Source organism: Phocoena phocoena, chromosome 6 (genome assembly GCF_963924675.1).
Source record: "Phocoena phocoena chromosome 6, mPhoPho1.1, whole genome shotgun sequence".
In the NCBI taxonomy this organism is placed as follows: Eukaryota; Metazoa; Chordata; class Mammalia; order Artiodactyla; family Phocoenidae; genus Phocoena; species Phocoena phocoena.
This window is the reverse complement of record NC_089224.1, coordinates 27,511,985-27,536,942: the sequence shown is the minus strand read 5'-3', so window position 1 is coordinate 27,536,942 and position 24,958 is coordinate 27,511,985. Positions and strand designations below refer to the sequence as shown.

Sequence of the window (24,958 nt, the reverse complement as noted above, 5' to 3'; positions counted from 1 at the left end):
AGTCAGGGCCCCGGGGCTGGTGCCTGTGTACTGGGAACTAGGTCCAGAGAAGGACTTCTTTTTCTTTAACCATTATTTCCTTACTCTTTACTTTTTTTTTGTTTACAAGAGAGAGAAAGACAACTAAAATGTTTTAAGAAAAAAAAAAGGGTGAAGAAATCAAATGGTCTAGGGGTGAAGTTGGCTCCAGATCTTGTGCTTTGGCCTCATTCATGGACAGCACTGTCCCCGTGGTGACTGACAGCAGCTTCAGGCTCCATCAGCTTTATTGCTGGCAGATCCTATAGTTCCAGCCCAGGCCCTGGACCTATTTAGGTCCTGGGCCGTCCCTGCAACGATCTTTAGCACTTCTTTGATCAGCCAGGCTTGTGTCACAGGTCTGGGGGTGGGGATACCTCTCTTTACCACATGCAAAGTGAGTTGGAGATGGGCCTCTACCTCATCCCCCACCCCATTACAGTCTGTTTTAAGGGAAAGGGGGAATTGACACTGGTCAGGCAAAACCAACAGCACCAGTACGAAGGGGTCTAGTATGAGCCAGGAGTTGTCTTCTCTTGCATGGTCACTCTTTGACAGAGCAGTTTCACCTCTTAGAGTTTATTCTAAGTAGATAATTGGACAGATATATTAAAAAAATATTAAAGAAAATAACATTCATTGAAATGTCCTTTGTAGTGAAAAACTAAAAAGTCTGTCAGAAGGGAATTGTTTAAATTAATTATTTACATCCAAATAATACACAGCCAACAAAAGTATGATGTACAAAAGATTTTTTAATCAATTTTATAATGTCCAGAATATATTGTTGAATGGAAAAACAGGTAAAAAATAATTTGTGGTAAGGTTACACTTTTGAAAAATTATTTATCTTTCTGAAAGATAATATATCTAAATAGAGGGATGCTTGAAAGTTTAAAAGATATTAGCAGTGTTTATTGCTAGTTGGTGAACTTTGGGTGATTTTTATAAGCTTTTTACTTTCCTGAAATTTTACCACAAACTTGTCTATTTTTACAATCAAAAATTATTTATTACAAGTGCAATTATTTACTCTCTTCAAAGAAAACTATTATTTTCTAAGATAATTAATCTAAGGTTCCTGGCGTGGGGGAATGCTATCTTCCCCCTTTAGCATCTATGTTCTCAAGGGGCACATGGGCAAGCAGAAGCTGAGGGGGTTGCCTGTCCTCATTCCTGTCCTGTTGTGGTCCTCTGGGGAAGCCTGGCTTTGTTCTTCACCTGCATTTCAGCAGTGTTTCAGTGCTCATGGTGTTTAGGGGAGGTGGCCCAGGGTTGCAAATAATCCTTTGATTTATCTAAGGATTATTAGGTCTTTGGGTGCTGCCCATCTCGTCTGAAAGCGTAGGACAGTAAATCTTTTCTAACCAGTGTCCACCCCTCACTCTATGCCCATCTACCATGTCTCTGGTAGCAAAGCCTTCAAGTGCCATGTTGTCTCCTGGCTGGGCACGTGTTTCCGCTTGTCTGAACCAAAGACAGCCTGAGGGCTTGGGCGCTGATCTGGATGTTGAGAGCTCTTCACAATTTTACTGTTTAATTGCTTTTGTGAAAAGAGATATTTTCTGCTTTCATTTCTTCTGTCACTGATACTAAATCATTTGTCCAAAAGACAAAAGGCCTTTTATACCTTCTTATTATCAATCATAAATAAAGTTGTGGTTTAAATTCAGTAAAGCCTTTTTGAGTGGCTGAGCTCATCTCTAATTTGGTGCAATTCAAGATTTTGCCATTTTCAGTTTGTTTCACACAGGGTTATTAAAGGAAATGTGCTAATTAATTTTGAAGTAAAAAGCTGTAAGCTTAAGGGTTTTTTTTTGAGTCACGGCATAAGGCAAATTAGTCATGTTTTGGTCTCTATATTTAATCACTTTAGACCACATTTTTATTTGTATTTTCACTCACCTTGAATGGAGTAGAGATCACATAAGGGGTATAGTTTCCAAATCAAGTTGTTTGGATAAACATAGTTTTAACAAAGACTATCCCTAGCATCTGTAGAGTGCATGCTCCACACCGCTGCCAAGGGTGTTTCATTCAGTCACTTAAGACAAATTCTTAGCAAGTTACTGCCCTGCCTAAAAGCCTCTAATGTGTCTCCATTGCCTTTGGAGACTCATCAACTCCTTAGCCAGCATTTCAAGGGCCTCCCCGTTTAACCCCAACCCATCTCTCCAGTTAAAAAAAGCTCATTCCTGAGGAAGAATGCTGTTCCCTCTCCTTCAAGGCCTAATCTCACCCTCTCTGTGAGACCTCCATGCCTCTCCCAGGCTGGACACTCCACAGCATCTCATGTGCCCTTCTTATGGCCTTCCATGCTGACTCAGTTTCCATCCCTCTTCACTGAGGTATAATTGACAAATTGTATATATTTAAGATATACAACGTGATATTTTGATACATATATACTTTGTGAAATGATTACCACAGTCAAGCTAATTATCATTTCCATCACCTCACATAGTTACCGTTATCTGTATGTGTACGTGTGCTGAGAACACAAGTCTACTCTCTTAACAAATTTCAAATATACAATATAGTACTATTAAACTACAGTGGTTGCCAGGGGCTGGGGCCTGGGGGAAATGGGAAGATGGTACAAAGTTTCAGTTGTGCAGGATGACTAAGTTTTGGAGATCTAGTGTACACCCTGGTGACTGACTCTGTTTTAATTGTTTGTTTTTCTCCACTCAATCCTGTGCCCTCTGGAGAAGACATTTCCAAGTCTGGCTAAGCATCAGAGTCTCCTGGGTAGCTTGATAAAAATACAAAAATCCCTGAGCCCCATACCAGACCAACAGAATCAGAATCTCTGAGAGTGGAGTCCAGATATCCATAAATTTTAATCAGTTTTCTAGGTGATTCTGACCAGCAGGCAGGCTTGGTAACCACTGCCCCATTGCATTTTCCACGGACCCAGGCCAGTGAGAGCAAGAAATGGAATGAGGCAGAGAGTTGAGGTACATGGAGGATGCACTCTGTATCAGCTCCTCTCTAGGAGATTTTACATCTGTGCATTTAATCTCAACCGCCTCAAGAAATAGATTATAGCAAGCTCAAGCCTATTACTGTAGACAAGAAAACCACAGTTAAAGGGGTTAGGCCCTTGTCCAAGATTCCCACTGGTAACAAAACCAGCTCTGCTGTCTTTTTAGGCTCATTCTTTTTACTTAACTCATGTTAATTAAATGTTAGTTAAAATAAGTTAACATCGATGTTTTTAGAATCTCTGTGCCTTGCTCCCTTACATTCAATCAACCTGCAAGACCTACCTACTCTATCTGCCCATCTTCATTCTCTGCCATGTAGACCTCGGAAACAGCCTTCTAATTTGTCTCCTACCATTTCACCTCTAATCCGTTTTCCTAACTGTAGCTGAGTAATTATTTAAACTTGCAAATCTGCCAAAGCCACTTCTCGTGGTATATTTTACCACATATAAGCTTTTCTTTTTTACATATAAAAATATGCCTAATTTTACCTTTATAGCTTTGAGGTTTTCAGACTTGATAATGGGTGTTTAAGTGAGCCTTCCCTGCCCTTTAGACTTCTAATGCAAATGACAATATAGGGGTTAAGTTTTACAATGAATAAAGAGTTTGCACATATTGACGTAGGAAGGCAAACCTCAGAAGAATGGGCAATAGGTACGAGTAGGTAATTCACAGATGAGGAAATTAAACTAATAAACAAATAAATGAAAAGAAACCCCAATCACTAATGGTCAAAGAAACAAAGTGATGTCACTCAACTCCCCTCGGATTAGAAAAAATTAAAAACAGCTATGACCAGGACATGGAACCAACCTAAATGTCCATCAACAGATGAATGGACAAAGAAGATGTGGCACATATATACAATGGAACATTACTTAGCCATAAAAAGAAATGAAATTGAGTTATTTGTAGTGAGGTGGATGGATCTAGAGTCTGTCATACAGAGTGAAGTAAGTCAGAAAGAGAAAAACAAATACCGCATGCTAACACATAATATGGAATCTAAAAAAAAAGGTAGTGATGAACCTAGTGACAGGGCAGGAATAAAGACATAGACTTAGAGAATGGACTTGAGGACATGGGGTGGGGTGGGAGGGGGAAGCTGGGGCGAAGTGAGAGTGGCATGGACATATATACACTACCGAATGTAAAATAGCTAGTGGGAAGCAGCAGCACAGCACAGGGAGATCAGCTCGGTGCTTTGCAATGACCTAGAGGGGTGGGATAGGGAGGGTGGGAGGGAGGCTCAAGAGGAAGGGTATATGGGGATATATGTATGCATATGGCTGATTCACCTTGTTGTACAACAGAAACTAACACAGTGTTGTGAAGCAATTATACTCCAATAAGGATCTATTAAAAAGAAAACAACTATGATACATATTGCTGGCAGCAATGTGGGAGAAGAGTACTCTTGTGAACTGCAGGTTCACAGGGAAGTTTCGTCAGCCTTTTTGGGAAGTGTTCTAGTAACATTTTAAAAGAAACTGCAATACTGTTTGTTCTAATTCCCCACTCCTGGAAATCAGTTTACTTTCCAGCTCAAAGCCATTAGAATAAAGGACCTGTGAACAAGAGTATTTACTGCTGCGTTGTTCAAATGGCAGAAACCTGGATGTAGCATGATTGTCCATCCCTGAAAGAACTGTTGACTTTATTATGGAACATCCACATCCTGGATGTGGAGCTTCAAAAAAAAGGGGGGGAGCAAGTCAAGACAGTAAAGACAAGGGATAAAAGGTTAATAAAAACTAATAAAATCATATCAGCATATGTGATATGATCAAATTTATGCAGTTATATAAAATTATATACATATGTATGTATAGACAAAATCTGAAAAAATTAAAAATGCAAAACTAATCTGTTCATTTCTCTACCTAAAATCTGTCAATGGCTTTCTAATCCCCTGTGGATCAATGCAGGATCTTTAGCTTGGGCCCCAGAGGCCCCTGCTCATGTCTCCACCCTCCTATAAAACAGCTGCCCTCCTCATTCTGTGTCACAGACACGTTTCCTGGTTCTTCACCTCCCAGGACCCCCAGGCCCCCTCCACTCTGCAGCCCTCCTGCTCCTCTTTAGTTCTTCACACATGCTGTTTCTTTTCTTCTGCATGACTCTTACTCATTTTCATGTTTCAGCTTAAACATCAGTTTCTCAGGGGGCTTTCGCTGACTCTCAGATGTGGTTATGTATTCTGATATCTATTCCCATGGTTCTCTGTCCTTACTAAAATTCTATTTTATTATTAGCTTCTTTTCCCAAACTTTGCTCAGATTTTCCCAACTGTAATTTACTGCTTTGTTACATCTGAATTGGATAAGAGCCTATAGCAAAGACCTGAACATTGTACCCTGGATCTCATAACTGTGGGGATGTGGAATCACCTCTCCAACCCTGTTGCCACCCTGTGGACCTCTCAGCCATAAGGATCTCTTTTAGTTTTATAGGGACAGCAGTTTATGCCACCACATAGCATCTGTGAGTGCTGTGATACCCTCCCCAGCACTGTCTGTGTCATTCTCTGGGTCCCTCTGGCCATCTGTGCTCCTTGGCTGCCTCAGGCTTCCCACTCTGCTCCTGTCCCCTGTGAGGAATCCCTGGGTAGAGGAGCCCTAGTTCCTGTGATTGACAGAGTCCCTCCTGATCTGTGACCATGATCATGCTCTGGGCCTGAGAGGAGGCTGCAGTGAAAGTGACTTTAAATTCCAAAACATTCTAAAGACAGCTTGGAGTTGACACTTGCTATAGCAACAGAGAACTAACCACGACAGGCGTGAGGGGTTAACACAGGGCACACACCAGTGAGGGCACGACAACCAAGTTTATTAAGCATTATTTTGCTTTCACTGCATGTTTCTAATTAAATGTTTATTTTTAAAAAATCCAATTTATATGAAGAGAAAAAATTTAGTTCAGTTCATTTTCAAACCATAATGTTAAAAAATTATTATTTTCATAATAACAGCTTTCTTTCTGTAAGCAGTAGCATTTCTGTCTTCACAAAAAAGGGAGAACAGGAAAACAGATTGTATGACTATGTTTTTCCAGAAGACCTAGGTAAGCCAGTTTCCCAACAAGGTCATTGCCCCTGGTAAGCTTGGATAAAATAACAAGATTTTTTACATGAGAAGAAAATGTGGAAATAAATTACATTACATGTTAACTCAAAGAGGTTTTTATATTAGATAACCCGAGATTCTTATCCCTTTGGAGGTCATCCTGTCCTCTGTGGCAGGGAGGATTGAGTTGGATAAAGACTCCCATTAGCACTGGGGGAGGTTTCACATGTAAATCCCCTCACAAATGCGAGAGCAAATAGAGAGTGTCCTGCTTAGTAAGTCAACATAATTTGGGTGCTAGTTTTTTCTCTTAGAAAAGTGCCCTTGGTGGCTTGTTATCTTTGAAGTGGATGAGGCAGGAAGCTCTCAGCCCACAGTGTTTGCCTGCTTTTCCTTCCCATCAGGATTGTCCAACATCCCCAGCCTTTTCTCCAGTCTCTGCTTCCATTCTTCTCTGAGCCTGAGGAGGGGAAACAATATACGTGGTTAGTGCATTTGTCTAGACATCTGCTGGTCCAGAGAAGTTTTTTGTTTTTTGGGTTTTTTCCTTCTGAATAATATTTTTTAAGAGAAATAAATGGCTTTTACAAATTAATGAAGAAAAAAATCAGTAGAGTAATGAGCAGTCTATGAATATGTAGTTTTCTCCAAAATTTATTCCTTCCTACATTGGTATGCGGATTCAGAGTAATATCAATCAAAATCCCAGCAGGACTTTTCTGTAGCTATCAACAAGCTGATTCTAAATTTTATAAGGAAAGGCAAAAGAAGTCAATTAGCCAAAACAATTTTAAAGTAGAAGAAAGATGGGAGACTCATACTACATGATTTTGAGGCTTAATGTAAAGCTACCATCATCAAGACAGTGTAGCATTGGTGAAGGAAGAAACAGATCAATGGAACAGAATGGTGTGGAAATAAACATACACAAATATAGCCAATTGATTTTTGACAAAGTACAAAGGCAGCTCAATGGAGGAAGGATACTATTATTTTTCAATAAATGATGCTGGAACATTATATATCCATATTAAAAAATGGCCTTTGATCCACACTCCACATCTTATACAAAATTAACTAAAAATGGATCATAGACATGAATGTAAAATGTAAGACCAAGGCTTCAAGAAAAAAGCCACAAAATAATATCTTCATGACCTTGGGATAAGGAAAAAATTCTTATATACATTACAAAAAGCCTGATTCATAAAAGAATAAAAAATTTGGGCTTCATCAAAATTAAAACAATTTGTTCTGTGAAAGATACTGTAAAGAGAATAAAAGACAAGCCACAAACAGGGAGAAAATATTTGCAAAATATCTGATAAGGGAATTATTTCCAGAATATATATAGTTTCAAACTCAATGATAAGAAAGTAATATAATGAGGAAAATATTTGAACAGACATTTTCCTAAAGAAGTAACATGGGTGGCAAATAAACACGTAAAAGATGCTCAACATAATTAGGTAAATGCAAATTAAAACAACAATGAGGTACCACTTACCTCATAGAATAACCAAAACAAACAAACAAACAAAAAACCAACTCTTTCCCCCTACCTCCCCTGGCAAAACCAAAAACCAACCCCCACCCCCCAAACCAAAAAACCCTCACAACAAAACTCAAACCAAGTGTTGACCAGGATGCTGACTAACTGGAACTCTTTTTCATGCTATTAAAATGCAAAACGGTGCAGTTTGTAAAACAGTTTGGCAGTTTCTTATACAGTTAACCATACACTTGCCCTATGACCCAGTAATTTCAATCCTATTTGCTCAAGAGAAATAGAAATTTATCTTCACACAGAAATCTATATGTGAATGTTTACAGCACTTTTATTTATAGTCACCCAAAACTGGAAACAACCTAAATGTCCTTCAGTGGGGAGTGGATCACCAAATTGTGATACATCCCTACCACAGAAAAGTACTCAGCAATGAGAAGGAATGGATGTACACAATTGATACACACAACAAGAAGAAAAAATCCCAAGTACATTGTGCTAAGTGAAAAGAGCCAGACACAAAAGACTACATGCTGTATAATTCATTTATGACATTCTGGAAAAGGCAAAACTATAGGGATGAAGTACAGATCAGTGGTTGCTATGGACTGGAAATTGGGAGAGGAGTTGACCACAAAGAAGCTTAAGGGAATTTTTCAGAGTGATGGAACTATTCTATATCTTGACTGTGGTGATTACATGACTCTGAGCATTTGTCAAACTCATAGATCTGTACACAAAAAGAAAAGAAATGCATGGTGCTTATAAATCAATTAAGAAAAAGAAAGTCTATAATCAAACAGGCAGAGGCTACACAAAGGCAGTTTCTGAAGAAGAAATCCAGCTAGTTCCTATGCATATGAAAAGATCTCAACCAAACCTATAATTAATTAAATTCATTTTAAAACAGTGAGATGCCATTTTCACCTGTCAGATTAACAATGATTAAGAGTTTGACAACACACAGTGTGAGTGACTGTGGGAATTGGCATTCCCATACTTAGAGTGGAAGTTTAAAACAACCTCTTTGCAAGACAAGGAGGCAATAGCTATCAAAATTTAAAACACTCATCTTTTGACATATCTTCATTTCTATGAACTTATCCCATAATGCTTATCCATGTATGAATAATGTATGTACAAGTATTCTTATTACAACATTGTTTGTAAAGCCAAAAAATGAAAAACAACCTAAATGTCCTTCAGTGTGATTGTTTAAATTAATTGTCACATCATTATTGTGGAAAACATTAAAGAAGTACTGAAAGTGCCAATATAGAAAAACTTACAAGATAGCATAAGTTAAAAAAGGAAGGTGCATACTAATACTATGTATAAAATAGATAACTAATGAGAACCTACTGTATAGCACAGGGAACTCTACTCAGTGCTCTGTGGTGACCTAAATGAGAAAGAAATCCAAAAAAAGGGGATGTAGGTATATGTATAGCTGATTCACTCTGCTGCACATTATAAACTAAAACAATATTGTAAAGAAACTATACTCCAATACAAATTTTTTTTAAAAATTAAAAAAGGAAAGTGCAGAATATTGAAGATTGTGTAGATCCTATTTTGCATAAAAATACAGCACTTATTTATTTGCTTAGAAAAACTAAAGTTTTGGAAAGATATATATGAGAAACTGTTGATGTCAGTTTTCTCTGGAGAGCAGATCTAGGAGCCTACGTGTGAAGGACACTAGTATTAAAAAGTATACACTTGGGGAGACCTTCAAGATGGCAGAGTAGTAAGACGTGGAGATCACCTTCCTCCCCACAGATACATTAGAAATACATCTACATGTGGAACAACTCCTACAGAACACCCACTGAATGCTGGCAGAAGACCTCAGACTACCCAAAAGGCAAGAAACTCCCCCACGTACCTGGGTAGGGCAAAAGAAAAAAGAAAAAACAGAGACAAAAGAATAGGGATGGGACCTGCACATCTGGGAGGAAGCGGTGAAGGAGGAAAAGTTTCCACACACTAGGAAGCCCCTTCACAGGCGGAGACGGGTGTGGCGGGGGGCGGGGCAAGCTTCGGAGCCACAGAGCAGAGCGCAGCAACAGGGGTGCAGAGGGCAAAGTGGAGAGATTCCCACACAGAGGATCACTGCCAACCAGCACTCACCAGCCTCAGAGGCTTGTCTGCTCACCCTCCGGGGTGGGCAGGAGCTGGGAGCTGAGGCTCAGGCTTCAGAGGCAGACCCCAGGGAGAGGACTGGGGTTGGCTGTGTGAACACAACCTGAAGGGGGCTGGTGTGCCACAGCTAGCCGGGAGGGAGTCCGGGAAAACCTCTGGACCTGCCTAAGAGGCAAGAGATTGTTTCAGGGCACGCAAGGAGAGGGGATTCAAAGCACCACCTAAATGAGCTCCAGAGACGGGCGTGAGCCACGGCTATCAGCACAAACACCAGAGATGGGCATGAAACACTAAGGCTACTGCTGCAGCCACCAAGGAGCCTGTGTGCAAGTACAGCTCACTATCCACATCTCCCTTCACAGGAGACTGTGCAGCCCACCACTGCCAGGGTCCCGTGATCCAGGGACAAATTCCCTGGGACAACACACGGTGCACCTCAGGCTGTTGCAATGTTACGCTGGCCTCTGCTGCCACAGGCTCACCCCGCATTCCGTACCCTGAACTCCCTGCAACCTGAGTGAGCCAGACACCCCGCATTCCGTACCCCGACCTCCCCCAGCCTGAGTGAGCCAGAATCCACAAATCAGCTGCTCCTTTAAACCCATCCTGTCTGGGCGCCCAACAGATGCCCTCAGGAGACTTATGCGCACAGGTGGGGCCAAATCCAAAGCTGAACCTCAGGAGCTGTGCGAACAAAGAAGAGAAAGGGAAATCTCTCCCAGCAGCCTCAGGAGCAACAGATTAAATCTCAACAATCAACTTGATGTACCCTGCATCTGTGGAATACCTGAATAGACAACGGATCATCCCAAAATTGAGGCGGTGGACTTTGGGAGCAAGAGTAGACTTGAGGTTTGCTGTATGCGACAGACTGGTTTCTGGTTTTATGTTTATCTTAGTTTAGTAGTTAGAGTTTATTATCATTGCTAGATTTGTTTATTGATTTGGTTGCTCTCTTTCTTTTTTTTAAAATAGATACATATATATATTTCCTTTTTCTCTTTTTCTGAGTGTGTATGGGTATGCTTCTTTGTGTGATTTTGTCTGTATAGCTTTGCTTTTAGCATTTGTCCTAGGGGTCTGTCTGTTTTTCTGTGTTTTTTTTAAATATAGTTTTTAATGCTTGTTATCTATGGTGGATTTGTTTTTTGGTTTGGTTGCTCTCTCTTTCTACTTTTATAATCACTTTTTAATTTTTTAAATTTTAATACTTTAAAATTTTTTTATTTTAATAATTTTCTTTCTTTTTCTTTCTTTCTTCTCTCTTTCTTTTTTTCTCCCATTTATTCTGACCCATGTGGCTAACAGGGTCTTGGTGCTCCGGCTGGGTGTCAGGCCTTTGCCTCTGAGGTGGGAGAGCCAAGTTCAGGACATTGGTCCACCAGAGACCTCCCAGCTCCATGTAATATCAAACAGTGAAAAGCTCTTCCAGAGATCTCCTTCTCAACGCTAAGACACAGCACCACTGAATAACCAGCAGGCTACAGTGCTGGACACCCTATGCCAAACAACTAGCAAGACAGGAACACAACCCTACCCATTAGCAGAGAGGCTGACTAAAATCATAATAAGTTTACAGACATCCCAAAACACACCACCGGACGTGGTCCTGCCCACCAGAAAAACAAGATCCAGCCTTATCCACCAGAACACAGGCACCAGTCCCCTCCACTAGGGAGCCTACACAATCCACTGAACCAACAGCCACTGGGGGAAGACACCAAAAACAAGGGAACTACGAACCTGCAGCCTGTGAAAAGGAGACCCCAAACACAGTAAGTTAAGCAAAATAAGAAAACAGAGAAACACACAGCAGATGAAGGAGCAAGGTAAAAACCCACCAGACCTAACAAATGAAGAGGAAATAGGCAGTCTACCTGAAAAAGAACTCAGAGTAATGATTGTAAAGATGATCTAAAATCTTGGAAATAGAATGGAGAAAATACAAGAAATGTTTAACAAGGACCTAGAAGAACTAAAGAGTAAACAAACCTTGATTAACAACAGAATAAATGAAATTAAAACTTCTCTAGAAGGAATCAATAGCAGAATAACTGAGTCAGAAGAACAGATAAGTGACCTGGAAGATACAATAGTGGAAATAACTACTGCAGAGCAGAATAAAGAAAAAAGAATGAAAAGAACTGAGGACAGTCTCAGAGACCTCTGGGACAATATTAAACTCACCAACATTCTAGTTATAGGGGTCCCAGAAGAAGAAGAGAGAAAGAAAGGGACTGAGAAAATATTTGAAGAGATTATAGTTGAAAACGTCCATAATATGGGAAAGGAAAGAGTCAATCAAGTCCAGGAAGTGCAGAGATTCCCATACAGGACAAATCCAAGGAGAAACATGCCAGGACGAATATAAATCAAACTATCAAAAATTAAATACAAAGAAAAAATATTAAAAGCAGCAAGGGAAAAATAACACACAAGGGACTCCCCATAAGGTTAACAGCTGATCTCTCAGCAGAAACTCTGCAAGCTAGAAGGAAATTGCAAGACATATTTAAAGTGATGAAAGGAAAAAACCAACAACCAAGATTACCCAGCAAGGATCTCATTCAGATTCGACAGAGAAATTAAAACCTTTACATACAACAAAAGCTAAGAGAATTCAGCACCACCAAACCAGCTTTACAACAAATGCTAAAGGAACTTCTCTAGGCAGGAAACACAAGAGGAGGAAAAGACTTACAATAACAAACCCAAACAATTAAAAAAATCATAACGGAACATACATATTGATAATTACCTTAAATGTAAATGGATTAAATGCTCCCACAAAAAGACATAGGCCGGCTGAATGGATACAAAAACAAGACCCATATATATGTTGTCTACAAGAGAAACACTTCAGACCTAGGGACACATACAGACTGAAAGTGAGGTGATGGAAAAAGATATTCCATGCAAATAGAAATCAAAAGAAAGCTGGAGTAGAAATTCTCATATCAGGTAAAATAGACCGTAAAATAAAGACTATTAGAAGAGACAAAGAAGGACACTACATAAAGATCAAGGGATCAATCCAAGAGGAAGACATAACAATTGTAAATATTTATGCACCCAACATAGGAGCACCTCAATACGTAAGTCAAATGCTAACAGCCATAAAAGGGGAAATCGACAGTAACACAATCATAGTAGGGGACTTTAAAACCCCACTTTCACCAATGGACAGATCATCCAAACTGAAAATAAATCAGAAAACCCAAGCTTTAAATGATGCATTAAACAAGGTATACTTAATTGATATTTATAGGACATTCCATCCAAAAACAACAGAATACACTTTCTTCTCAAGTGCTCATGGAACATTCTCCAGGATAGATCATATCTTGGGTCACAAATCAAGCCTTGGTAAATTTAAGAAAATTGAAATCATATCAAGTATCTTTTCTGACCACAACACCCTGAGACTACATAACAATTACAGGAAAAAAATCTGTAAAATATACAAACATATGGAGGCTAAACAACACATTACTAAATAACCAAGAGATCACTGAAGAAATCAAAGAGGAAATCAAAAAATACCTAGAAACAAATGACAATGAAAACACAATGACCCAAAACCTATGGGATGCAGCAAAAACAGTTCTAAGAGGGAAATTTAGAGCAATATAATCCAATCTCAAAAAAAAAAAAAAATCTCAAATAAACAACCTAACCTTACACCTAAACAATTAGAGAAAGAAGAACAACAACAAAAAATTAGCAGAAGGAAAGAAATCATAAAGATCAGATCAGAAATAAATGAAAAAGAAATGAAGGAAACAATAGCAAAGATCAATATAACTAAAAGCTGGTTCTTTTTTTTTTTTTTTTTTTTTTTTTTTAAATTTATTTATTCATTTATTTATTTTTGGCTGTGTTGGGTCTTCGTTTCTGTGCGAGGGCTTTCTCTAGTTGTGGCAAGCGGGGGCCACTCTTCATCGCGGTGCGCGGGCCTCTCACTGTCGCGGCCTCTCCTGCTGCAGAGCACAGGCTCCATACGCGCAGAGCTCAGTATTTGTAGCTCACGGGCCCAGCTGCTCCGTGGCACGTGGGATCTTCCCAGACCAGGGCTTGAACCCATGTCCCCTGCATTGGCAGGCAGACTCTCAACCACTGCGCCACCAGGGAAGCCCAAAGCTGGTTCTTTGAAAAGGTAAAATTGATAAACCATTAGCCAGACTCATCAAGAAAAAAAGGGAGAAGACTCAAATCAATAGAATTAGAAGTGAAAAGGGAGAAGTTACAACACACACTGCAGAAATACAAAGGATCATGAGAGATTACTACAAGTAACTCTATGCCAATAAAAAGGACAACCTGGAAGAAATCTACAAATTCTTAGAAAAGCACAACCTCCCGAGACTGAACCAGGAAGAAACAGAAAACATAAACAGACCAATCACAAGCACTGATATTGGGACTGTGATTAAAAATCTTCCAACAAATAAAAGTCCAGAACCAGATGGCTTCACAGATGAATTCTATCATACATTTAGAGAAGAGCTAACATCTATCCTTCTTAAACTCTTCCAAAATATAGCAGAGGGAGGAACACTCCCAAACTCATTCTACGAGGCCACCATCACCCTGATACCAAAACCAGACAAAGATGTCACAAGGAAAGAAAACTACAGGCCAATGTCACTGATGAACGTAGATGCAGAAATCCTCAACAAAATACTAGCAAACAGAATCCAATAGCACATTAAAAGGATTGTACACCCTGATCAAGTCGGGTTTATCCCAGGAATGCAAGGATTCTTCAATATATGCAAATCAATCAATGTGATAAACCATATTAACAAATTGAAGGAGAAAAATCATATCATCATCTCAATTGATGCAGAAAAAGCTTTCAACAAAATTAAACACCCATTTATGACAAAAACACTCCAGAATGTAGGCATAGAGGGAACTTACCTCAACATAATAAAGGCCATATATGACAAACCTGCAGACTACATCATTCTCAATGGTGAAAAACTGAAACCATTTCCTCTATGATAAGAAAGAGAAAAGGTTATCCTCTCTCACCACTATTATTCAACATAGTTTGGACGTTTTAGCCACAGCTATCAGAGAAGAAAAAGGAATTCAAATCGGAAAAGAAGAAGTACAGCTGTCACTGTTTGCAGATGACATGATACTATACATAGAGAATCCGAAAGTTGCAACCAGAAAACTACTAGAGCTAATCAATGAATTTGGTAAAGCAGCAGGATACAGAATTAATGTACAGAAATCTCTTGCATTCCTATACACTAATGATGAAAAATAAGAAAGAGAAATTAAGTAAACACTCCCATTTACCATTGCAACAAAAAGAATAAATTAACTAGGAATAAACCTACCTAAGGAGACAAAAGACCTGCATGCAGAAAACTATAAGACACTGATGAAAGAAATTAAAGATGACACAAACAGATGGTAAGATATACTATGTTCTTAGATTGGCGGAATCAATATTGTCAAAATGACTATACTACGCAAAGCAATTTACACATTCAATGCAATCCCTATCAAACTACTAATGGTATTTTTCACAGAACTAGAACAAAAAATTTCACAATTTGTATGGAAACACAAAAGACCCCAAATAGCCAAAGCAATCTTGAGAAAGAAAAACGGAGCTGGAGCAATCAGGCTCCCAGACTTCAGACTATACTACCAAGTTACAGTAATCAAGATAGTATGGTACTGGCACAAAAACAGAAATATAGATCAATGGAATAGGATAGAAAGCCCAGAGATAAACCCACGCACCTATGGTCACCTCATTTTTGATACAGGAGGCAAGAATATACAATGGAGAAAAGACAGCCTCTTCAATAAGTGGGGCTGGGAAAACTAGACAGCTACATGTAAAAGAATGAAATTAGCACACTCTCTAACAGCATACCCAAAAATAAACTCAAAATGGATTAAAGACCTAAATGTAAGGCCAGACACTATAAAACTCTTAGAGGAAAACACAAGAAAAACACTCTATGACATAAATCACAGCAAGATCCTTTTTGACCCACCTCCTAGAGAAATGGAAATAAAAACAAAAATAAACAAATGGGAACTAATGAAACTTAAGAGCTTTTGCACAGTAAAGGAAACCATAAACAAGATGAAAAGACAACCCTCAGAATGGGAGAAAGTATTTGCAAATGAAGCAACTGACAAATGATTAATCTCCAAAATTTACAAGCAGCTCATGCAGCTCAACAACAAAAATACAAACAACCCAATCCCAAAACAGGCAGAAGACCTAAATAGACATTTCTCCAAAGAAGATATACAGATTGCCAACAAACACATGAAAGGATGCTCAACATCTCTAATCATAGAGAAATTCAAAACAAAACTACAATGAGGTATCACCTCACACCAGTCAGAATGGCCATTATCAAAAAATCTGCAAGCAATAAATGCTGGAGAGGGTGTGGAGAAAAGGGAACCCTCTTGCACTGTTAGTGGGAATGTAAATTCATACAGCCACTATGGAGAACAGTATGGAGGTTCCTTAAAAAACTACAAATAAAACTACCATATGACCCAGCAATCCCACTACTGGGCATATACCCTGAGAAAACCATAATTCAAGAAGAGTCATGTACCCAATGTTCACTGCAGCTCTGTTTACAATAGTCAGGACATAGAAGCAACCTAAGTGTTCATTGACAAATGAATGAATAAAGAAGATGTGGCACATATATACAATGGAATATTACTCAGCCACAAAAAGAAACAAAACTGAGTTATTTGTAGTGAGGTAGATGGACTTGGAGTCTCTCATACAGAGTGAAGTAAGTCAGAAAGAGAATAATAAATACCGTATGCTAACATGTATATATGGAATCTGAAGAAAAATGGTTCTGAAGATTCTAGGGGCAGGACAGGTATAAAGACACAGACCTAGAGAATGGCCTTAGGACACGGGGAAGTGGAAGGGTAAGCTGGGACGAAGAGAGAGTGGCATGGACTTAAATATACTCCCATATGTAAAATAGATAGCTACTGGGAAGCAGCTGCATAGCACAGGGAGATCAGCTTGGTGCTTTGCCATGACCTAGAGAGGTGGGATAGGGAGGGTAGGAGGGAGACACAAGAAGGAGGAGATACGGGGATATATGTTTATGTATAGCTATTCACTTTGTTATAAAGCAGAAACTAATACACCATTGTAAAGCAATTATACTCCAATAAAGATGTTAAAAAAATATATGCTTGGTTAGTTTCTTAAGTTGGATAAATCATTTTAATCACTTAATAGGGCTGCCATAACAAAATACCAGGCTTAAACAACAGACAATTATTGTCTCAGTTTTGGAGGGTGATAGTTCAAGATCAAGGTGTTAACAGGTTTGATTTCTCCCAAGGCCTCTCTCCTTTACATGCAGATGTCCTTCTTGCTCCATCCTCATGTGGCCTTTCCTCTGTGTTTGTGCATCCCTGGTGTCTCTTTGTGTATCATAACCTCTTCTTCTTATAAGGACAACAGTTACTTGGATCGGGTCCCACCCTAAAAGCTCTCACTTTAACTGTCACTTGTTTTAAAGGCCCTATCTCCAAATACAGTCACATTCTAAGGAGCTGGTGGTTAGGACTCCCACATATGAATCTGGGGGGACACAATTCATAACAATGCTAAAGCAATGCATGATTATTATGGATAAATTAGAATACATAATAATGAATAAAGAAAAATTGGATTCAACCTTAATTGTTTACTCTTGTAAATAACCCTAAAATGAGTATGATAATAATTAATACTCTTTCCATATACCAGTCTACTTTCCTTGAAAAGATCCCCAGAGGTGAATAACTAGAGGGTATAAATATTTTGAAAGCTGTAGGCACCTATTATCAAACTGACTCCAAGAAACTACTTATGTAAAACTCTGCTCAATTATGGGCCCAAGAAAGAATGGAAAGAATTTGGAATGTTGGCCTGTTGTTTGCTGGTGATGTTGCTTAAGCACATTAGCAACCAAGGATTAAAAGTTGAAATACTGAGAGAATAGGGACATGGGGGGATATCATCCTCATTCTACCTCAACTTTAAATAGAATGAATGACATAGAAATATAGTTTGCCGGTTTGAAAGGGAAGATAAAACATGCAACTGCTGCTCTCCCATTAGTGGACACAGGTCCATGCACATTTTTCTTAAGAAGTGATGATTTATTGAGATTATATGACCTTGTATTAAGATCCACCTATTAGTAATTTTAATAATTATATCCCTTCATTATGGTTATTAAGTAATCATCTTGTTATTTTATTTGCAATCAACCTTTCCAACCTGGGAAATATCCAAGCTCACAAGCTCCCGTTGTTAAGCATCTCTGAAAGCCTCCGTAAATAAATCTGCCTCCAAATGTACATGACTTTTGTCACCTGGGGTCTTTTAAAGCTCAGTAATAAAGGTTGCTGCCTATATGTTTCATTGAACTGTAGGGGCATAATATAATGTGAATTCATCATTAATTAAAGGGGCTTTAACTTTTCCTTGGTGTGGTGGGTATGAAAATGTGTTACTCAGAGATCCTGCTGGCCAATTGCCTGTTTTTGTAAATAAAGTTTTATCAGAACACAGCCCTGCCCATTTGTGACTGTTGTCTGTGACTGCTTTCATACAATGGCAGGATTGAGCAGTTGCAACATAGAGTACAAAGCCCAAAATATTTACTACTTTGTCCTTTATAGGAAATATTTGCCGACCCCTCATCTAGATTTAAGAAAGTGATGTGCCCTGTCTTCTATAACTATTATGTTGTGAATGGCAGAAAAAGAATGTGGAAAAGCTCTTCTGGCACTAGAAAACTATAATCCTTAACAATCTGACTTTGCTGAATTGTATAGTAATAAAATATTTATTCGTTGTCTGATTTTGTCCTATCGTGGCTGAATTGTAACCATATGTTGGCTATAGAGACAAAAGGTTGGCAAAAACCCATAGAAGGATGCTGTGAGAATCAGCTGGATATATGAAATGTGTAATAAAGAGCATTGCATGTTTTATTCTTATTTGTAAAGTATATGTCACACATCTTTATAAAAGTAAAATTCATAATAAAATTATGTACATATATATGTGTATACACTTTTCCCACAGAGAGACAGTCATTAAATGTTTACCAGCACACCATAACTTGCTTCCCATTTTTCTCTCACAGGTGCTTCCCCCAATAAATCTCACACCCATCTAATTTCATCTTGCCCTCTGCTTCTTGGAGGAACCAAATTAACACATTTGGAATGACGAATTTATTCTAGGAACAGAATTTAGGAATCTGGGGTTTATGACACATTTATTCACTTTTTGTATTAGCTATATCACCATTTATTGCCAGATGGATGATAGATGCCACTATCTACCTAGTTCCCATTAAATCCTATTTTATGAGTATTTAGACTGTTTCCTGCCCCTTTCTGGTCAATATCTTTCATCACTGTATTGCTTCTCTTTATCTTTGTGCTCTCAGTAAGCTGGTGAATATAAGTGTATATATGGATCTTTTCTTTTATAGTAAGGAAGGTCAATATGAGAAAGATAATGCTTAAAAATTGGTATGCAGAGTCAGATACAGCAGAGGAGCAATAAAACTGACATTAAACTTGAAGAGAACATTTTTTTCCTTAAGTCTAGAAATACTGACCTCACTTTTCAAATGGAGACCAAACGATATTTACTATTTATTGTTCTAGATTCATCTGATTTGTGGAGTTGTAATTAATATCTAGGAACACAGATTCTGCTTGATAAGTATGGGATTTGACTAGAAAGGAGGACTTTTTTTAAGAACCATAAGCCAGAATCACAAACCAGAATCACAATGTCCTTACTAAGAACCACAGAAGATCAACTGGGCACATAATTAGTTTTTTTTTTTTTTTTTCTATCATGTGCTTGCTAGGCCCTAAAAATATGCGCCAGTTTGGGTCCTCCAAGAAGCAGATTCAAAGGAATCAACCATGAAAAATAAAGCAGGGGTTGGGGGAAGAAACAGAAATGGTAAGGGATAGCCTTCAGATTAGCATGCTGGTCTGACACCTGTGAAAGGAAAGTGAGAAGTAAGGAATGATTGGGTAGGAAAAGGCCCGCACCACAGCATAGTTCTGAGAAAGCTTAGCTGAGCTGATGAGGAGTCCCTGGGTAAAAGTTTCCCAGTAGAGGAGGTCTGTCACACAGAAATTTACCAGGACTAGCTACCCCTGCCATGCTCAGTCATTGGCTAGAGCAGTCAGGGGTAAATGTGGCCTCAGCTCAAATAAAATGGCAGATCCAGAAAGGCAGCATCTAGGGCTCTTAGTCAACTTTCTCCCCATTGCAAGTTTAGAGCACCTCTGTGGCTACCTCAATATGTAAAGAAGAGCAGTAAAATAATAATCCTTGTCATCAAGGAATTTATAATTTACTGAGTCCTTGATCTCCCAATTTAGATTTCACACTATAATCATAATCTCTGTGCTTTTGTTTTAATATGAAAGGTCAGATGATGCTTTTGCTGCCCCTATTCCTGTGTAATAATGAACATGCCTTTACAGTGGTTTTTCCATAGTGGGGAGAGGTGGGCCTGATCCTGGTTCCCTTTGACCTTCAGCTCACCAGCTGGGTCTGGTCACGGAGCAGCTCAGCATACTGCTCTGAACAACTCAGTTTACCAGCCATATACCCCATCCCCTCAGTTTGAATGAAAAAACTAACTAAAAATTTTCTCACTGGTTATTTTTCGTAGACTAAATCTTATAAAAAGTTTGAAATGATGATTTCATCTGGCTTGGAGATTATGAGTTGGATATTTTGTTACCTGCTTCTGAAAGCATCCTGATTGACATAACTGATAAGTAGGAATCAAAGCAGAGGGAGGTGAGTGGTCTTGGGGTGAGGCCTGATAAACCCCTCTCCTCACTTAGACACTCTGAGCTCTGCTAAGTTCTGAAGAGGTATTTTGAAGATCATACTTCTTGCATTAAAACATTATTATTTTCATATAAGCATTGTACATTTACTCAGTTATAGTTACAGGCTGGTTATTTAGGCTTAGGTGTTCATATAATTTATCATCTAAATTGAGATACTTTGGAAATAAAAGGGAGCACAATTCATAATTATAACAAATTGATATACATACATCTGGACTGTCCCAACACACCAGGAGATTTGTTCATTGTACCTACAGTACACTTGACTTCTCTCAAATTGCCTCAATCAGTTATTTGAAAACAGACTTCAACTTCTCCAGGGGACTGACGCCTGCTGTGTTGCTTCTTTCTAGCCAGACTCAGAGAGAGTAAGAGGGTTTCTAGTTCTGAGGCCACCCACTTTGGCTTGTGATCTCACCTCCAGGGCTTCTTCCACACACATGTGTTCCTAGGGTAAATGGATTCTCTGCAGCTCTGGTTGCATTCCTCTCAGTCAGTGAACCTGTAGACATCTGCTAATGAGCATGTCCATGGTGAAACACCTGTTTCCACTCCACTCAGCTTTGGCACAAGGCCTTGCTGGTTAGCCCAGCTGAGGAACATAAGGCATTATTGGCTCTGTTCTACTATCAGCAAAGGCGTTGGTGGAAAATTTTGAGGTTTTTTTTTTTTTGAGGTTTTTGTCTTCTACTGTTTATTTAGAACGTTTCTTGATTGCACAGTGGCTTGAAATTGCCACTTTTATAAATGGAGGGTAAAATAACAAAAGGTGTCAGTGTTATGTGTGTGTCTCAGGTTATGCACTTACATATAAGCATTTTGGAAAGCCATAGCCTTAAGTGAAATAGGGACCCAAGGTTTTATGCCATTCATTGGTCTGGTCAAGTGTATCCTGGAAGATAATTATTCTAGGACAATATTTCAAACTGTTTGCTTACATAAGCAATATTTAAGCAAACATTCTGACATTCTGGTTTTGGTTTAAAAATATTTATATTCTTTCTGTGCAACTTGGTTCATCTGGGATATATGTGGCTGTATTTTTTGTTTTGTTTTTGTTTTTGAACAAAAATAATAACAAAACCACTATGTTGTCATTCATTGTTTACCAAATTAAGAAGGCTTTTTGAGTTTTATATTCATAGTTGATAGGGGGCAACAGCTCTGGTAAGTGAGACTCAAGAACAGAGGAGGAGACCATAGAAGCTGCCTCTCCTCCCCCAGCCTCTGCGTATTTTCCTCTTCTCTGAGCAAGGCAGCAGCTCTGTCTCCATCCTCAAACGTTTATTTGGGAGAGACAATGCTAAAACGTTTCATGATGAGCACATTTTGAAGATTTATTCTCTTGGCTATAGAAGGAAGAGAAAACTGCTCCAAACTCTGAAGGGAGTCTTTTTAGGGGGCACATTAGAACCTGGATAATTAATTCATTTGTTCTATGGGCCATTTGCAAATGGTTGCTTTTTTAAATAGCGTTTTTCCTAATTATAATATGGTACAGTGTCATTTTAGAAACTTTGGAAAAAATAGAAGAACACATGCACACAAAATTTGCCATTCCACCAGTCAAAAATAACCCTCTTAATAGTTGAGTATTTTCTTCTAATCTTTCCCTATACATATGGATAAACTGCATCTATACATTAAAAAAGCAGATCATATTGCAAATTTTGCTCTTAATCCCACACCCCAGGGCTTCTGGAAAGGAAGATGCAGTACAGGGCTCATGTGGGGATCTGGCTCCCAGTGGGCTTGTGCACCAGGACTAAGGGAGGAAGATGGCAGGGACCATACAACTGACTCTTCTTGCTCCCCTGGACTCTTCAGGACTGGGTGCTCTAACATGTAACTCTTTTAGCATTTAGAAAAACCTGGTTTTTCTTGCTGGACAACCAGGAATGTAACTGGAATAATGGTAGAGCTCTTCTCTGGATATAGAGAGAGGCTATTTCCCCTCAGGAGCTGAAGAAAAATTTTTAGAAGTTAATGTTGGTGCAACACATGTGAATTACACATGTTTGTAGCTCAGCATACTCAGAAACATGGAAGCACATGCCTTGCTGTCCAGCAGAACACACAGATGCGATTCCACTTATAAGTGGGCATCTCAGCAAATAGACAGCGTGGCTGGGCTGTTCCCACTTTAGGGACAGAGAACCCAGACAGTCCCTGAAAAGTTGAGCTGATCTGTCTGCTCCAGGGCACTACATGTGTGAGGGCAGGTGCTGGCCCTTTTAGTCAGAGCAATGTTGACACTTGTGACACATGTCTTCTCACGTAAATAAATGTTCCCCTCTCAGCAGACTTCTTTGACTAGAACAAGTTCAACTGCCAGTAAGAGGAAGATCACATTATTCTTCCCCCAAGAAACCTAATATGTATCATCTCAGATGTGGGATCTTTCACACTTATGCACATCTGTTGACCTAACTCTGAAATTTAGTGTATCCTCGTGTGCTGAGGATTGCAACAGAGGCAGGGTGAGGAAGAGATTTTTTCAGTTCATTAAGATATAAATAACAGAAACTCATTTTTGTTTACACCAAAAAAAAAGCTTGTTCATATCTATAAGTCATTGGTTCTCAATAAGGGGTAACTTTGCCCTCCAGAGGACATTTGGCAATGTCAGGAGATATTTTTGGTTGTCACAATGTGGCAGGGGAGTACTAGCAGCATCTAATGTTTTGAGGGATGCTGCTAAGCATCTTACAAAGCATAGGACAGCTGCCTTAGTAACAAAGAATTATAAGACCCTAAATGTCAGTTGTGCTGAGGCTGAGAAACTCTGATATAGATGGTAGCAAGACTAAATGAGTAGATGAATTAATCATGTCTTTAATTTTCTATATTTTATGACATTTTGACATCTTAAAAAGCTTTCTGGCTGCCCTTGACAGGGCTAGCTTTCTTCTGCATGTCAACCAATCCCGAGTCTGTGGCCCTAAGCACCTCCTTATCTAACTCTCATAGGTAAAGCCATATTTCCCCTGCCCTATATCATCCCAAGACCAGGCCAGGCACCAGACAACTAGAGACCATCCCTAAATCCCACAACCCTCAGGAATTATTCAAACTAGCCAATCCTAAACTGTTTACTCTGCCTTTCCTTGGAAACCCTGATAAAGGCTCTGGCTTAGACTTTCCCTCTGTTTCATCTTCTGCCACGTGGCCAAAACCTGGTGCTTATCCTGTGGCCCTGAGTGGCATGCAGTGATACTCTCTCTGAAAGCTGTGTGTATAATAAATGTCTTCCTTCTAAGCCTCATTCTCCTTTTGTCTGTGGCTATACCGACTTGACCATACCACCTCCAATATTTGCATTATTAGAACAGTAGGTAATGAAAACAATTCAGCTTCCCCATCTTCACATCTGGTATATTTCTGGGGAAATCTACCTTAAAAAATAGTGAAGAAATAATCCACATACTTTCTCAGGGCACTCCTTCCCTGACGATCTTCCTCCAGTTCCCGGTAACCAGTCTGTTTGCTAATTTCTTTCTCCCAGAAGCTTTTGAGCTCATGACAAGTTTCACAGCAGAAGACTTCTCGACGTATGTATTGATTGTTCATCCTCTGAAAATAAAAAACAAACCCAAGTACTTCAAATAAAGCCACTCTAATTTTGGAGTGATGAAAGATGAGTTTGAATCCATACACTGCCAATTACACTTTTTGTGCCTGTAGACAAATCACACAGTCACTATGATTTTGTTTGTCAACTGCAGATAGGGATAATAATGGTTAATGTCAGAATATACTGTGAAAAATTTTGAAATGAGCAAAAATACAAAGGATGTCTGATAACCCTTCCAGATTATCTGATTCTACAAGGGCCTGTCCCTTTTATGCCTTTGAGCTATTTTACAACTCTGTAAATTATAGAAAAAGTATAGTAATGCAAATGATTTTTGAACATAGAGATTCAAATATATTTTGTCCAGTGGAATGTGATCGATATCGCTGTGAATATCAACCAATTTTCATCTACTTATAAATTCATTTTAATATTCTTGATTGTCTATATATGTGTTTTTTAAATTCTCCTTGAATCAGTTGTAGTATCTTACTAGTTTTCTTATTAATTATAGTAAGTTAAGTAAAATATCTGATACAAGTTCATTTTATATTTGTATGAGAGTCATGGTTTTAACTTAAAAAATTATCCTTTAACAATTACTTCACAGCTTTGTGTGTGTGTGTGTGTAGAACGAGATGGTGTATGCAAAGCTCTAAACACAATGCAAGGCAAATAACAGGCACCCAGAAAATGTTATGTTCTTTCCATCCTTCCTCACATAATAACATCTACC

At 38.9% G+C, this 24,958-nt stretch overlaps 1 protein-coding gene across 1 annotated transcript; it reads right to left on the bottom strand.

Moving 5' to 3' along the window:
• Positions 1-6,442: 6,442 nt before the first annotated feature.
• On the bottom strand, positions 6,443-24,218 carry FAM240B (family with sequence similarity 240 member B). Its single transcript, XM_065879819.1, has 2 exons — positions 24,076-24,218; positions 6,443-6,536 (listed from the first exon to the last, which is right to left on the bottom strand). Exons 1-2 carry the CDS (start codon positions 24,216-24,218, stop codon positions 6,443-6,445), a joined length of 237 nt encoding a protein of 78 aa, XP_065735891.1.
• Between the last annotated feature and the right edge of the window lie 740 nt (positions 24,219-24,958).

Bases quoted from the DNA above. Each gene is read 5' to 3' on its own strand.
- FAM240B (XM_065879819.1), bottom strand. From the start codon at position 24,218: ATGAACAATCAATACATACGTCGAGAAGTCTTCTGCTGTGAAACTTGT. The intron at 6,537-24,075 runs GTATGTGGATTA...TCCCCTCCTCAG, and splicing joins GGAAGGAGTGCCCTGAGAAA to GCTCAGAGAAGAATGGAAGC.